The following is a 15,107-nucleotide window of genomic DNA, read 5'->3' as shown; positions in this document are numbered from 1 at the left end:
ACCCCTTTGCACCAGCCCCACTGTGATGCAACAAAATTGGGCTAATTAACATAACCACCCGCAGGCTGAGTTTCTCCTCCAGTAAATTGTGGGCAAAAATACATCATGTCCACTCTCTTCTCTTGTAGGAAGTAGCATATTTTGGTATCCCAGGCATGGTGGTGTGGTAACTTAATCTTGTGTTGCTGCATTCTCTCCATCTGCCTTCTCTAGTTTAGACGCTTGGAGGCTACTGTTAGTGGCAGCGGTCATTGAGATATCAGCAGACAGGGGAGCTAGCTTGCTAGAGTCCAAATCAGGTTTTGAGTAGATTTCATCAACTCTCGTACTTTCAAAAAGTAAATGTTTCCTGTATCATCCCATTTTTATTCAACATTGTAACAATAAACCCACGCTTTTAGTTCACCAATTGCTGGATATATATATATATATATATATATAATTTGTCAGCTAGTCCATAGATCCAAATATTTTTTATACAACGGTTAAAAACAACGGGTAATTTGAGCTGCTAAGTGCAGTACCGCCACCGTTCCGTGGGTGTCGCCCTAGTTTTGTTCATCCTCTTAGAATGTTTTGTAAGTCTCCGATAGCAACTGGGTGCAGTTCGTCATGTTAGCCAAATCCAATGTTGCTAGCCATGAAATTACTTTAAACTGTAGATTGTAATACACAAAATGGTCAATCTTGGGCTCACTCGCGTGGACGATAAGCTGGTTGAAAAACACCCGGTGAGCATTTAAAAGTTTTGCGTGTCATGTTGACCTTGTGCTTATTTTTTTTCCCACTGGCGACTTAAAGGAAAATATAATTATGTCTTTTAGCCCTTCATTTGTAATTTTGTCTTTCAGGGTATAGAAAGTTATGCTGCCTGTCAGTCACGCGCCTTCATGAAGGGGACCGGAAGCTTTGTTCTTGGTACGTAGTACGTGCATTATTATTATTATTATTATTATTATTATTATTATTTGTTTTATTTATTTTTTACTTACTTTACTAATCCTTACTAATAAATAAAACGCGTTTTTACATTTTCCCCGAAAGACTGAACATTCTGTTGATAACTTCTGCTAAATAGGAGAGAAATAATTGCCAATATATAACTAGTATTTACCACATGAAGGCGAAATAACCCTCAGGCATGTGTGGTAGAAGATGTGGACAAAGGTATTGGGTCACATATACTCCATTTCTGAAGAATTATTGATCCATTTCGAGCATTTCGTTTCATTTACAGCTTTTTTTGAGAACACATTGGAAAGAGGCCTTATGAGCCCCAGTGCACAAAATAAAGATGAAAATGTAATTTATTTAGCCTTATTGCCAAAACAACCTTAGAAAACAAACAAAAAAGACGCAGACACGTTCTGAAAACATTGCATTTGTAACCCATTTTATTTTGAACGCAAAAATGTCAAATATGCAGGCCTATGTTCATTGCATTCCTTGAATTATTACTTTGTCCCGTCACCATGCATGTAACTCATCACACTTGGATCTCATATGTTCTTTACTGTCTGAAATGAATGGAAATGCCATTAATCAATTCCAGCCCCACATTGTGCTTGCTTTGGCCACTGAAGGGGGTTAGTACAAATATAGACACTCACAAAGAAGAGTTTCACAACTCACTCAGTCAGCTGCATTAATATTAGATTTTTTTTCTTTCTTTTTTTTGCAGAGGATAAAAAAATTGTATTTTATCTTCATGTTAGCATAACATGTCGCTGTAGTTTACCAATAAGTCATAGCTGTGTGATATCGTATTATTTCGACCTTCTCTACAGGTGCTATAGGCCTTTTTGCTATCCAGAAGCTTCTATTTATAAGACTGGCTTATCCTCTGCAGTGGAACCTGCTTGTTTCCATAGGTGAGAAATCAGAGTGTAATTCCCCCCCAAATCAACTTTCTAAGACGTCTCCATCTCTTGTTTCTCTTAGTGGGATCATCGGTGGGCAGCTACACTGTGACACGGAGGGAATCGCAGAAATGCTCCGACCTCTGGTTGTTACTCAAAACTGGCAAAGTCTCAGATAGGTTGCCGCCACAACGTAAGTCATTGGCTGAATGTGCTGTACAGTATGATTGACTGGACTTCCAGACATAACAGACATATAGTGGTGACTTGAGATGCGAGTGACCCAACTTACCTTCATTTGACAGATTTTCTTTTTGACTTGTGACCATAAACCTACTGTCTACTTTTGTCTTTTAGTGTCTAAAAGAGAAGAACCACCGGGAGCTCGGAAGACAAAATATGGTGACGTGATGGATTGAAATCTTTTAAAAAGAACATTATTATACAGTGGAGCCAGTCTGTCTGTTTTCAAGTGTGTTTTTTGCAAGGGAAATATAATATATAAATGAATAAGCTGTTCCATAGTCAAACTGTCAACTTTCATACAACCTTTAGTAACTGTGTTTACGTCACATTCTTAACTGTCATGCATGTGTATAATGAGTAATATGAATAATAAAACTAGATTGTAAATTCCACAGGTCCCCCCACTTTGTAGCAAGATTTTTCAGAAATATCAGTCAAAAGTAAAACTAAACTAGATTTCTGCTCAGTGAGGAATTGTTTTGCCTTTTTGTCAGGAAGAATTTTTAAAAATTTGACTCATTTTTTCAACCAGTTCAAACTATTCTAACTAAAATCAGTTCAGCTCATTCAGGAAATATTCTGAACTATTTTTCACATAAAAAAAATCAAATACACATTTACATGACAACATTTGACAAATAATGGATATTTTTCAAGTTGACCTAATCCTTCCACAAACCATTCCAATTTCAAAATGTTTACCCCATTTTGATGACCTATCATGTTCCAAGAATTCCCACTTTTTGCCCAATTAAGTTTTCCAATGTCCAATTTCCAAATAAATGGAAGCTTTTTACAAATTGACCTCATTCATCCACATATCTCAACTGATTCAAACCATTAGAACACCATTTGCCTTTCCAAACTGTGGATACTATTTTGCTGTACGTCAGCATACAAACTGTTAGAATATTACAATTTGATCAATTCTCCTTAGAAACACTACCTAACATAGCACATGAGGGAAAACTCCCGACCCATAAAATCAGTTGATAAATTGTCATAAACAGATACGCTGAAAGTCAGGATTTAGCCTGGTTCTTTTTGGTAGGCATCAGATGTTAAGCTTATAATCTGGAATTAGTATTTATTTATTTATTTATTTATTTATTTATTTATTTATTTATTTTTTGCTCCAGCGCATTTTAGACTGGTCAATAACTCAGTGGATGCTCAACAAAGAGACTCTGCGCCGGGATTACCAGTCACATAATTAGGAAGTTGGGTGAAAATTCTTGTTTATATTCATGGACATTATTGTATTTGTAAAAAATGTAATTTTTTAAATACTTGACATTAGATTGTGAAGGTGGTTATCGATTTTAGTCTTGGGCCTTTATTGACTTTGATCAGAAAGCAAGGAAAATGCTAACAAAAAAAAAAGCCTGATTATTGTTATGTCACTCACTTTTCGGCCCGATTATCAGTCTGTGTACCGCCGCTTAAAACGAATCCACCACATGTTCTGCTCCTTCCAACAATCCTGGTTTTCATGAGAAGTGAACACACAGATCTAAAGGTCATGCTTTTTAATACTCCAAGAACATGCTAAATCTCTAACTGTGAGCTGCCAACGCAAGCTCACAGCAGTGGCGTGACTAACAAAATCAATTTCCAATTACAAATTGGAAAAAGGGAATGTTTTGGCTATGTTTTTAATGTCATTTATTGCCTCCTGGGTGCAGATCTACCATGTGCTCATCCTCCTATTGCAATTACTCAAATATGTTCAAACATCTCCAAGATGTGAAGGTTTTGAACATTTGCCCCTCTCTCTGTCTTTTGGATGGAGCAAATCTCAAATCCCTCGTCACATGCACACAGACGCCGCTAAAAGAGAAACGGGACAAACAGGAAATAATGAGAGAGCCAAGAGTGTCAACACGAGTGGAAATGTGATTCAAACAAGCAGCTGGAGAACACTTGACAATCTCTGGCAGGACTAAAAAGGGGCACACATACGCATGCTGACAATCAGGCTGAATTTGAGCATTTTTCCTCACTTGTGATCACACAGCGAAGGCCTAATTGTCAGATGTTGCTAAAAGATTAACCTGAGTGATGATGCTCTGGTGTGGTGTGTTAAGAGTGATTTTCTTTCCCTGATTTGCTCAGAAAATGGTATTGACCAATTATAATTGTTAAAACAGTTCAATATTTACGATGGAAAGTCCTTTTCGGTAGAACACCAACTTCAGTCGAGCTATAAACTCAGAAAATCTAACAGTTAGCCTAGAGCCTTTTATTTCCTTTTTGACTACTGCTCTTTCCTTCTCTTTAGATTTTCCATCAGTCTGGATGCAGTTCTGGTACTACGACAGACGTTACGATTCTTCTTATGTCTGCAAAACTGGACATACTATTGTTATTCCATTCTATAATTAGAAAAAAATGCTCAAATGTGCACGACATTTCACCCTATCAGACCGTGAATGTGTGTGCATCGGCATGACAGCAGAAGAGGAGCGCACGAGCCATCTCGCTGTGACCGCTCTCCTCTTTCTGTCAGTCACTTTCTCGGGTTATATAACAGCAGCTCACGCGCTCAGCCAGCCCAATGCAAACACTATTTACAACATTTCTGCAGCACCCAACGGTTAGCAAGTAAATCTGAGGCTACTTGATCATTTGCTCTATTTGATCTCTACTGTATGCGCAGCCCATAGCCACTATCAAAGCCCACCCATTTTATTTGTTGACTAGAATAACCAGCACATGATTGATTATGTGAAGGCAACTGTCGATTGACATCCTTGGGGCATCACATCAAAAATAGTAGGACAATTCCGGTATTATCTGATCAAACAGGAAAAGTGGGCAGGGTTTAAATGACAGGGAATTCAATTCACTGTTGTTTCAACATGAGGCACCCTGGGACGTTTGCAAAACAGATGGAAGCGTCAAGCCCTGACAGGTTGGGACTATATACAGTAAGTGACTCGGGAAGGTGGAGAAGAAATGTTTTGCTCCTTAGAGGTTGGTGTAAATACAAATCGTTACACTTTGTACCATCCAAACAATTGTAATATGTGGGATACAACAAGGCTTACTTCTCATATAAAAATAGGCCGATGTATGTCAGTTGATATACTAAAATTAGTGATTGATAGATAGATAGAGAGATAGAGAGATAGATAGAGAGATAAAGAGTGCAGGGCACTTTTGATTCATTCAATCATTGTAGTTATAGTTTGTTTACACTTGTGCCCCAGATAAAAGTATCATTGCAGTTTGAATAAATGTGCAAAAATAATAGACTATAACGTGCTAATTTTCACAGATTCAAATAAAATTGAAAGGATAAAGTTGGATTGACTTCTTTGTCTTGAGCACTAGCAGCATATTTTTCCAAATCACAAGACCCTATAGGAATAACGTCCCACTATTATGAGTAATACATGTTTAACACAAAGCAACTCAAACTGCAGCTTACCTCCGCTCTCCGCCAATCAGAGCTCGGCTTTGGAACGCCTCGACCAATGGGCTGGGTGAGAGCGCTCGAGCACATACATTTGAAGGGCGGTGCTGGACTCTACGGGAGGAGTGTATTATTCACACACGGGACGATTAAAAAGTGAAGTTTCACTAGCCAACGCGGGATTAAACATGACACTGAAGCCGTATAACTAGTTTAGAAAACATATGTGATATGATAGTTTATGTTAAGTCGAGTTGCGTGTTTTGGTTAGTTATTATTATTATTTTTTCAGATAGGAAAAGTAGTCCGTCTCGTGGTGGTTTATGCTAACTGGAAGTACTCGATCGAAGTCATGGCTTTGATAGCCACGGAGCAGGGCAGCAAAATGAGCGGAACATCGGCAATTTATGGCCGAGTTGGGCCCAGAAAAGACGCCTTTCGCGGGAAAACACACCCGAAAGAGGGAGACTATACCACGGACGGACTGCCCAAAGCGTTTCTTCACAGCCTGCGGACCCTCTTTGACATCCTGGACGACGCCGGTCGCGGCTACGTCCACATATCCGAGATCGAAAGCCGCTGGCAGGGCGCCGACACTCGGGAGCTACCCGGCGGGGTGTTGAGTTGCCTGCGCCGGGTCACCCCACCGCACGGCTGCCTCACGTTCGAGCGCTTCGTGGCGGGGCTGCGCTACTCCATGCTTAACCCAGAGAACCGCTGTCAGTCGAAGGCGCAGGCGGCCGTCCCTCCGCAGCCCGCCCCGCGGTCCGGTTGCCCCCGGGTGGAGAACAAGGTACGCCCGCTGGGGCCGAGCAACGTGACCAACATCCAGCCGCACCGCGCGTCCTCACTGATGAGTCGGCCCAGGCCGGAGGAGGGAGTCGGTCATCCGGCGTGCGGACCGGCGATGTACGGGGCGGGGTATGCGAGACCCGGTCGGAGTCTGGAGCGGATCCCCGCCCCTCAGGAGGCAAGCGGGTGTTACCGGGAGGAACCGGGTCACGTCTCAAAGGCACCCCAACAGCAGCAGAGCCGGGTGAGGTCCATCGAGTCGCTGGCCCTGGAGTCACCGCAGCTTCAAACGCCAAGTAAGTTTGTGCAACACGAAGTCATTTCTAGTTTATGAATATGAATTCGAATAGAGTTGCCCAGTCATCATAAAACAATGTTAATAAAATGCAGGGACAATGTTATTTCGGCTGTCAGCCGAAAATTCGCGAATAGTTGCTGCCCATTTAGTTGTTTAGAAAAAAAAAACACCTTTTAAAAAAAAAGCCAAAATATTCTTGAATACGTGGGAAAAGAACACTTTTAAGATTTGTCCACAAAAAAATAGCAAAACAAAACAAAAATACAAAAATATAATAAAAAATTTAAAAAGAATATTCTATATTTTACCTGACAGTGCACTTGATGCATGTCAACAGCAAATATCTTTCAAAGAAAAAACATCTTAACAAGAGACATCAGTTGCAGCCACAATGGCATTAAGCTGTGTATCGACAGCAAATACATCAACTAATATTTATCCTGGCTCATGAATGTTTAAAATCAATAAAAAACTAGAGCCGGGATAGGCTCCAGCACCCCCACAACCCTTGTGAAGAGCAAGCGGTTAAGAAAATGGATGGATGGATGTTGAGCTTGTTGTAACTCGCTGATTTACTGCTGTCGTTAAAGCCAGGCCAGGTCAGAGGTCAGACATGTACCATCCTTCCTTTGGTGCCTTGGCCCTGGCGCTGCGTGACTGCCGATGGTCAATTCTCCCCCGGTGTGAGGGAAGTAACGCTTTAGGAATCCTGCTAGCTCATTATCTCACTCGTACGTCTCCTCGGGTCGCTCTCACAACCGCACTGGCTAGCTGTCACACACGCTCAACCCCCTGATGAGTCTCTCTGGGTTAAGTCTGATCGCCGCACAGCCAGCCTGCCTCGAGGGTGACATTCCCTCACTCCCTGCTAACTTGGCTCGTTTGAAAAGTTTCAAGAGATTTTTCCACCCGGTAGCACCCGTTGCCGCTGACTTTTATTGTATTTGACTTGAACAAAACACAACGCTGCACCAGTACAGCATAGCTTCCATTTGTGGTATGGTATGATGTCAAGTATTTTCAATTACATAACTATTGATATTGTACTTTCCTAAAAAGAAGATTATAGCTGTGGATGTTTAATTTGAAAGTATCCTACCATTTATCCCGTTGATTAATAGATAATCGGATAATGACGTATGAACGCATAATTTACATGTGAGGTGCAGGTATTATTTCTGTCCACTTGGTGTCGCCATCCTCATGTTCTGCTGTAGTCTGTTTGTGAGTGTGTATGGCTTTAAAAGGTGGGCACTGGACTGGTGAGTGATGTGGGTGTCAGCAAACGAGTGTGGAATGTTGTTTGTGTTTTGATTGACTGATTATTCTTTATAAAGTATTTTCATGCTTGTTTAATGAAGCAATGGTAGACTACCAAACTATCTTACATTGTTTGTTACCTTTGAATGTATTAGCGATCGCTGACGTGAAACGATACAAAACTTTGGATATTCTCTGACTTTTACGGCCTCTGGCTGAGAAGTGGCCTATTAGCATTAGTGAAGACCGCCTCTCAAAATAACATGACAGCATTCAATTACCAAAATATTTTCCAGAAAACTGTTATTTGTGCACTTTATCTAGGCGTTCAGTATCCTCAAATCCCCATGTTTCGGGCCTCATATTTTCTGCCGTTTAGCGTGGACAAACAGAGCAGCACTTGTCCGTGCCGTAATCTCTTGCATGCAGTCAAACCCAGTAGGATTAGTCCAGATTACAGGACGCAGGTCCGGCCTTGCCAAAATCATGACAGATGTGAAATCTCCCACCAAAAAATCCTGCCAGAAGTTCACTTTCTCTGCAAGAAGAATATTCTGATCATAAAGTTGGATGTTTTCAACATTAAGTTCTATGCTTTCGAGATTATTGTTGCAATATTACAAAAAATAAATTTGCATATTTTTGAGGGGAAAAAAAGATGTATATTTGTGGAATAAAAGGTCAGTATCAATTTTAATGTAATGTATTTTAGAGAATTAAAAAAAATTCACTGTGGCCTAAATACTCCGTCATGTGTCCATTTTGAATAGCTCCCTCATGTGGTTACCACTAGTAACGTCTGACCCCGGTTGGTAACTATATTGTCCCGTATTGCCACACAAAAAAACAATCATCACTTTCACATGTGTCCAGGTGTTGCCAAATCTAATTTGCCCAGATCCCAAAGCGAGTCTGCGACGGGTTTCAACGGAGGCTCCAGGCGACACAGCCGCGGTCGGGAGGAGCAGAGGCGCCACACAATCAGCAACGGAGTGGACTACGAAATGGTCGGTGTGCTGCTCCAAAATGGCGTTCAAAGTTCATTTATACACACACGTGACCTCTGCATTTATCACATCAGAGCAACAAACTATGCTGTGTAAAGGGTGGTGGTTATCATGTCTGCCTCGCATTTCGGCGGTTCTGAGTTTGAATCTGTTTTGCCTGCCATATGCCACTCTTGGGTCGAATGTAGCTTCCCTCTCAAAGTCAGGCTCCAGCTCACCCGTGATGCTAATCTAAAGAAAGTGCATGGATGGATTGTACAGTACAGGAGAAAATAGAATAACAGGAGAAAAGTCCCATTTGACCTCCTATTGGCTCCCCCGTTCCCCTCCCACCCCTACTTCCCTGGGCCTCCCCCCTCCACTCCCTCACGGTGCAACTCCCACCCTCCCCTCCGGAGCTCATGCCTGCCTCCTCTCAGTCTCTCTCCCCCCTTGCCTTCCACCATTTTCCCACCTTCCCTCGCATGCCCGATCTCCTCCTTTCTCCACGCCGGCGTCTCCTTCGCCTCTGTGTCCGAGGAGGACGACCAACTACCCTCCTCCCCTTTCTCCCCCTTCTCTTCCTCCTCTCCCACCTCCCCTGCCCCCACCCTGCCCCGCTCCTCCTCCCCCTTCCCCGCGTCCCTCCCACCGAGGCCGACTTTGCTGCCCCGATGGTAGCGAGCCGGGTCGGGCCCAGGGGCCCGGTGGACGTGGAGGAAGCCGGCCCGGCCTGGACGGCGGTGTGGGCCGCGTACACCACCGTGTTCATCCCTCTCAGCAGCAGCTTGTACAGTGGCAAGGCCCTGCACTTTTTCCTGTGGGTGAGTCGGTGGAAGAGTTGAGTGGCAACTTTTTGGTTATGTTTGGGGAACAGTGAGTTTAGTATCGTGGATTTTAGACAGGTTTTAACTTGTGCTTTACTACACTAACAATATACTATATGGAAATGTGCATATTAACAATAGACATCTATGTACTATAGAGTTACACTGTACTATAGTATACTTTTTTGAAACTCTGTTAGATTTTTTTGTTTTAACTGTTTTATTTACTGTAATTTGTTTTAACCCTCATCTGTAACACTTTGAGATTTCTTTGAAATGTAAAGTGCATTTAAAAATTAAATATATTATTACTACTATGCATAAAAAGGGATTTTGTTAAACTGGACTATACTGAATCCATAGCATGATACTACGCTATATTGAATAGGAAATTTAATGCATCAGCAGTGTGTACTGTTGACCACTATACTGTATTATACTATAACTGTCCAATACTGCATGAACATACTACATTATGAATAAAAGGGGACATATATACTAAACTTCATTACCATAATACACTGTATAGAACGGTGAGATTTAAACAGGCACAGACGAGAGACTTTCCTCTATCAGTATTGCACGGGCTCCCTCTGGTGATATGCAAAATAATCACCGCCTGTACTGTTCAGTTGTATTTAACTTTTTAGTATAAATGATTTGAAGTTGATCTTTAAAAGCTGTTTGTTTTTAAATGTTTATTTTTGTATTTATTTTTAGTTTTATGTACAATACATTTAATTGGATTATTATTTTAGTTTTTTTTTTAAATGACTGTTCCCTTTATATAAGATAAGATAGCATTTGTTAGCCGCACAATGGGGAACTGTATTAAAAAAAAAAATAAAAATACAAAGAAAAAAAAATCCATTTTGTTTTTCAGGACCACTTTCGCCTACTATGCTGCTGAATTTTAATGTTGGTCATTTTGGTGGTACTTGGGAAGCCAAGTTTTTATTTAAATTACTGTTTTTGTGTGGTTGTTTGAGAATCACTGCTCTATTCGATACTGGAGTTAAAAGTTTGCTGTGATGTTTTGGATACGATACCTGTTGAATGCAACACAAAGTTTTTGCCTTGTAAAAGCATGTTTAAGATATTTCCCCTCAGTAATCCTTTTGTCACTGTATTCAGGGATTGTTTATCGCCTATGACCCGCTGTTGTATAGTCGCTCTTTCATCCTTTGTGCCAAGCAGCCTGTGCAACTGTTGTGCTGTTACTGTGTGTGTGTGTGTGTGTGTGTGTTGTGTATTTATGCGCCAGCTGGGTCGCACACACACACTGCTTTCGACCCTCTGTCGCTCTCAGTTTTATACACATTTCATTGACACAGCCTCACTCTTTTCACCAGCAACACACTCGCTTGTCTTCCTTATTTAGACACAGGCCAACGAATGAGTTCAACCTGCTTTGATGAAGTTGTTTAAACATGGGATGGCGGGATGGAACCATGTAAGGGGCACGTAGTAGGGTCGGGGGTGTGGCTGAATGCCAGCGATGAGGCCAGGACTGTGCAGCATGGACAGCCAGGTCAGCACAACTTTCATAGGCACAGAGGGGTGGCCGTAATTGAGGCGCTAGCTATTTACTCCATTCTTAGGTTGCTGCGCGGTTGCCATGACGCCTGACTGATGGCTCCTCTCGACATTGTTCAGGATTCAGTCGGACTCTGCATCTTTGTCTGCACCTTCTTCACAAAAGAGATCTTGCTCTGAAGTCGTGTCGACGACATGGAGTTTGTGCTCTTTGTGTCTTCCTAAAAAGCACATTTCTGTTTTGCAGCTGAAGCAAATGAAGGAGCTGGAGCAGGAGAAGGACTCCCTGCTGGCGGGCCTGGAGGTGGTGGAGCGCGCCAGAGACTGGTACCAGGGCCAGATCCATAATGTCACTGAGAGACAGCGGCAGGTTGGGCAGAACTCCCAGTGCACAGTGAGTAAAGACGCAGCATACTCCAATTACACATCTTGCAATGAGTATAAGTGTATTTTTTTCATTTTTTTTTTTCATTTTTTTTTTTTTAGGACTTCTTCACTGAAGCCAACCAGAGTCGCATCAACATTCTTATTCCCAAATTACAGGAAGTCAACCGGTGCCTCAATGACCTCATTTGCTGTAATGGAATGGTGAGAATCCACTTGCCACACATAACACATATCATTGCTATACTATATCATACATACAGAATAATTTCCTGCCCAAAACACTATGCATGCATTCATGTGTAATATTAATAAAGTGGTGCCTTGATATAAAAGTTGACTTAACTTGTTTTGATTTGATTTGATTTGATTTATTGTTAGCCAGTAAACAAAACATTCCAAACCAACAGCAACATTAAACAAAACGAAAAAAAAAATCACATGTATGCATTACAACAACAACAACGTTTAAACAAAGCCAAAGAAGTAAATTGATCAGGAGGGACTGAGGTCGAACCCCAAAATTAATCAAATGATAGTTGAGCCGCACGTCTTGGGAAAAGTTGCCAGTGTGAGACAGTTACGACTAAGATTGCTCCATAATGGTGCTACCCTGCTACTAAACAAATATTTCCTAAGGTCCAATTTAGAATGTTGCAAATTTAAATACTTCATATAATTTCACCAAAAAAACAACAACAAAAAATTACGATTATGAAAATGACCAAAAATAAGGTCAACTTTCAAGAAGCCTCTTTTTGTTATAGTGGAAAAAATGATGAGAAAACCTAAAATTTCCAAAAAAGTCTATTCCCAAATCACAAACTATATTATCACCAGTGCCAATGCCACCTACCTGAAAGTCCAATTCTGGATTAGCATAGCCATAATGTGCAACAAAGCATTTTGTGCTGCTATTTCCAGGTGCTTGTTACTTGGACCGCTGATAAACTGCATCCAAATCAAATTGGATTAAATCTTTAACGTCATGATAACGGCTTAAATAACCATACAGTTTAGTATCATCACAAATAGTAATACATAACTTAAATCAATAATGGAAGTAAGAAAAAGCTTAGGGCCCAGCATGGACCCTTGAGGCACACCAGAGGTGACCTCAGTTACTTCAGAATTAGAATCTCAGACCAAGACAAAAATTGTAACTAACACTTTGTGTAAATCATCTTTCTCCTTTGAAATGAATGGAAATGCACTTAATCCGTTCCAGCTGACCCCGAAAAAAAAAACATGGACGGACAACTTTACTGTATACTGTGTTATGTATTACAGTATAGTATGCTGAACATGTCTTTGTTTCATTTTCCCAGTCATCCTTCCCTTCTAGTGGCGGTCAGACGACAACCTCCCAGCCTCCAGTTCCTGCTCCACCACAAGCCATCCTGAGACTGAAGGACCAGAACAGACTCCTCACACAGGTTCCCCAAAGTCCATTCCTCCATTAACATTTTGGACAATCTGAGTTTTATATCCTTCCTTTCTCCTCATCTTCTCCCATGAAGGAGGTGACAGAGAAGAGCGAGCGCATCGCCCAGCTGGAGCAGGAGAAGTCGGCGCTAATAAAGCAGCTGTTTGAGGCGCGTTCCCGTAGCATCCAGGACACCAGCGCCATGGACTCCACTTTCATCTGAACTTTACGCAGTAGGTCGGATTTGACTGACCCCGTTGTTTACCCGATTGACCTTTTGTGGCAGCCATGCACCTTTTTCAACACCCCTTGACTGCAACTTGTAACGCCTCTCCACTTCACAAGCTAATTGTGCACTATAAGAGGCAGAAACACTCCAAGCCACTTGACTCCAACATAATCATTTTCTTCACAATAGCAATGCCCCACCCCCACCCGCACCCCCACTTGTGGTACCTTGAAATACAAGTTGACACGGCTTATGAGTTTTTTGAGGTACGAGATTGGAGTTAGAAAGTTGACGTTTACTGTCAAAGTAAGCCTTAAACCAAAACAATTACACATTGTGTATTTAAAACAAACAATGGCTTATGGGTGGCTCCTTTTTGCTTAATGCTAGCATAAATGGAAAATGCCATTATAGATAATATAGATAATAGAGTAATACTCAAAGGCATAGATTTTATATCCTTGACAAAAAAGAACTACAAACTTACTGAGTAGTCGTAGAAGAAGTCTGTTGTTTGTTTGAGTCTGCATGCATGTGTTATACAGCACTGCCTCCTGGTGGCCATGGTGGGCACACAAGAAGGAGCAACACACTAAATTGGATTGCAGCATTAAATCATGATGCACACACTGTTTAATGCTAATACATCCGGTTTAATTGTGATGTTACTCTGTGTTCATATAGAGTGATATTTTTCCTTAAATAACAAATTAAACTAGTATGCCAAGGCACTACAGTACAGTACTTTGGTCCAATTACTGTACTACTGTACTACTGTACCATTTAAACAGGTGCAGTCTTAGGGATAGGGGTAGTACTTTCCACAGAAAAAAATAGGAATAGGTAAATTTTAGAATAGTGAACTTATGTGGGCGGAATACTGTACTTTCATAGAAAACAATCACCTTGTGCAAAGCAACAACAATAACAAAAACAGGAGCAGAATCTCATGAGATAAAACCCCATACTGTATTCTTCCATGCAAGTCATCACCTACACCTTTTGTTTACATTTTTAAAACTTTACTTTCTTCATTTGAAACAAGTTTACTCTTTCTTTCTCTTTCAATATTCCCTCTTATTACTGACTCTGGTTGGAGTGTTGTTGTTTTTTCCCCATTTTATTTAAACACGAAGGTTCTTATATTCAAGTAGCATGTTCGATGCGTTGTTTTTGTGAGATAATGATGGCGTGGAGGGAGGTTGTTAGCCTTCAAGCCAACGTGAAGTCAATGCAGAGGCGGAGGAGAGAAATTTGAAAGTTTGCACGCTGAGGAAAGTGAAAGAAGTATTCACTTGTTTGGGAATTGTTTAAAAACACCTTTTTTTTTTTTTTTTTTTTTTTTTTTAAATAATACATTTCCTGTTTTACTCTTCTATGTGAGTGCATGGCCTGCAATATTGATCCTGTGTAGCTAAATGTGTAGCCCTCCAATACTTTTACACAGAAACTCTTTACAGTAGCTAGTTTGCCACTTAAACAATAATAATAAGCTGTAAGTGTATACAGGAAATTTATGGTACTGCTGGGATGTCTACATATAACATAGTTATGTACTGTTGAATGTTAAGTTGTTGTTTTTTTTTGCTGCTCAAAGTACATAATGTGAGTGACACATTTTTTCTCTCTGCTTTCTATCACAAGTACTTCAACTATGAATAAAATGTAAAATAATAAATACGAGCAAACAGGGTGAAAAAAACGTCTTTGCATTGTTTTTATTTCTGACACTAAATTATGGTTTCCAACACAAATATAATGTTGTCTTGACTACCTGACGGCAATATAAGACAGGCAGATAGATATACTGTTCATTGCGTTGGCTGAACTCCCCTTATCTTGCGTG

The 15,107-nt window shown here is 40.9% G+C and overlaps 2 protein-coding genes across 2 annotated transcripts; both read left to right on the top strand.

Annotated features, from left to right (window-relative positions):
* The first annotated feature begins 563 nt into the window (after positions 1 to 563).
* Positions 564 to 2,497, top strand: tmem141 (transmembrane protein 141). Its single transcript, XM_077497819.1, has 5 exons — positions 564 to 731; positions 852 to 918; positions 1,788 to 1,871; positions 1,942 to 2,052; positions 2,217 to 2,497. The coding sequence occupies exons 1-5, from the start codon at positions 678 to 680 to the stop codon at positions 2,276 to 2,278; spliced, it is 378 nt and encodes a 125-aa protein (XP_077353945.1). The 5' UTR covers positions 564 to 677; the 3' UTR covers positions 2,279 to 2,497.
* A 3,123-nt stretch (positions 2,498 to 5,620) lies between these two features.
* sapcd2 (suppressor APC domain containing 2) lies at positions 5,621 to 14,603 on the top strand. The gene is made up of 6 exons (XM_077497817.1): positions 5,621 to 6,611; positions 8,747 to 8,880; positions 11,470 to 11,616; positions 11,709 to 11,810; positions 12,935 to 13,042; positions 13,127 to 14,603. Exons 1-6 carry the CDS (start codon positions 5,876 to 5,878, stop codon positions 13,253 to 13,255), a joined length of 1,356 nt encoding a protein of 451 aa, XP_077353943.1. The 5' UTR covers positions 5,621 to 5,875; the 3' UTR covers positions 13,256 to 14,603.
* The last annotated feature ends 504 nt before the right edge of the window (positions 14,604 to 15,107 follow it).

Source organism: Festucalex cinctus, chromosome 15 (genome assembly GCF_051991245.1).
Source record: "Festucalex cinctus isolate MCC-2025b chromosome 15, RoL_Fcin_1.0, whole genome shotgun sequence".
In the NCBI taxonomy this organism is placed as follows: domain Eukaryota; kingdom Metazoa; phylum Chordata; class Actinopteri; order Syngnathiformes; family Syngnathidae; genus Festucalex; species Festucalex cinctus.
The sequence above is the reverse complement of the archived record's forward strand: the minus strand, read 5'-3'. Positions and strand labels throughout refer to the sequence as shown.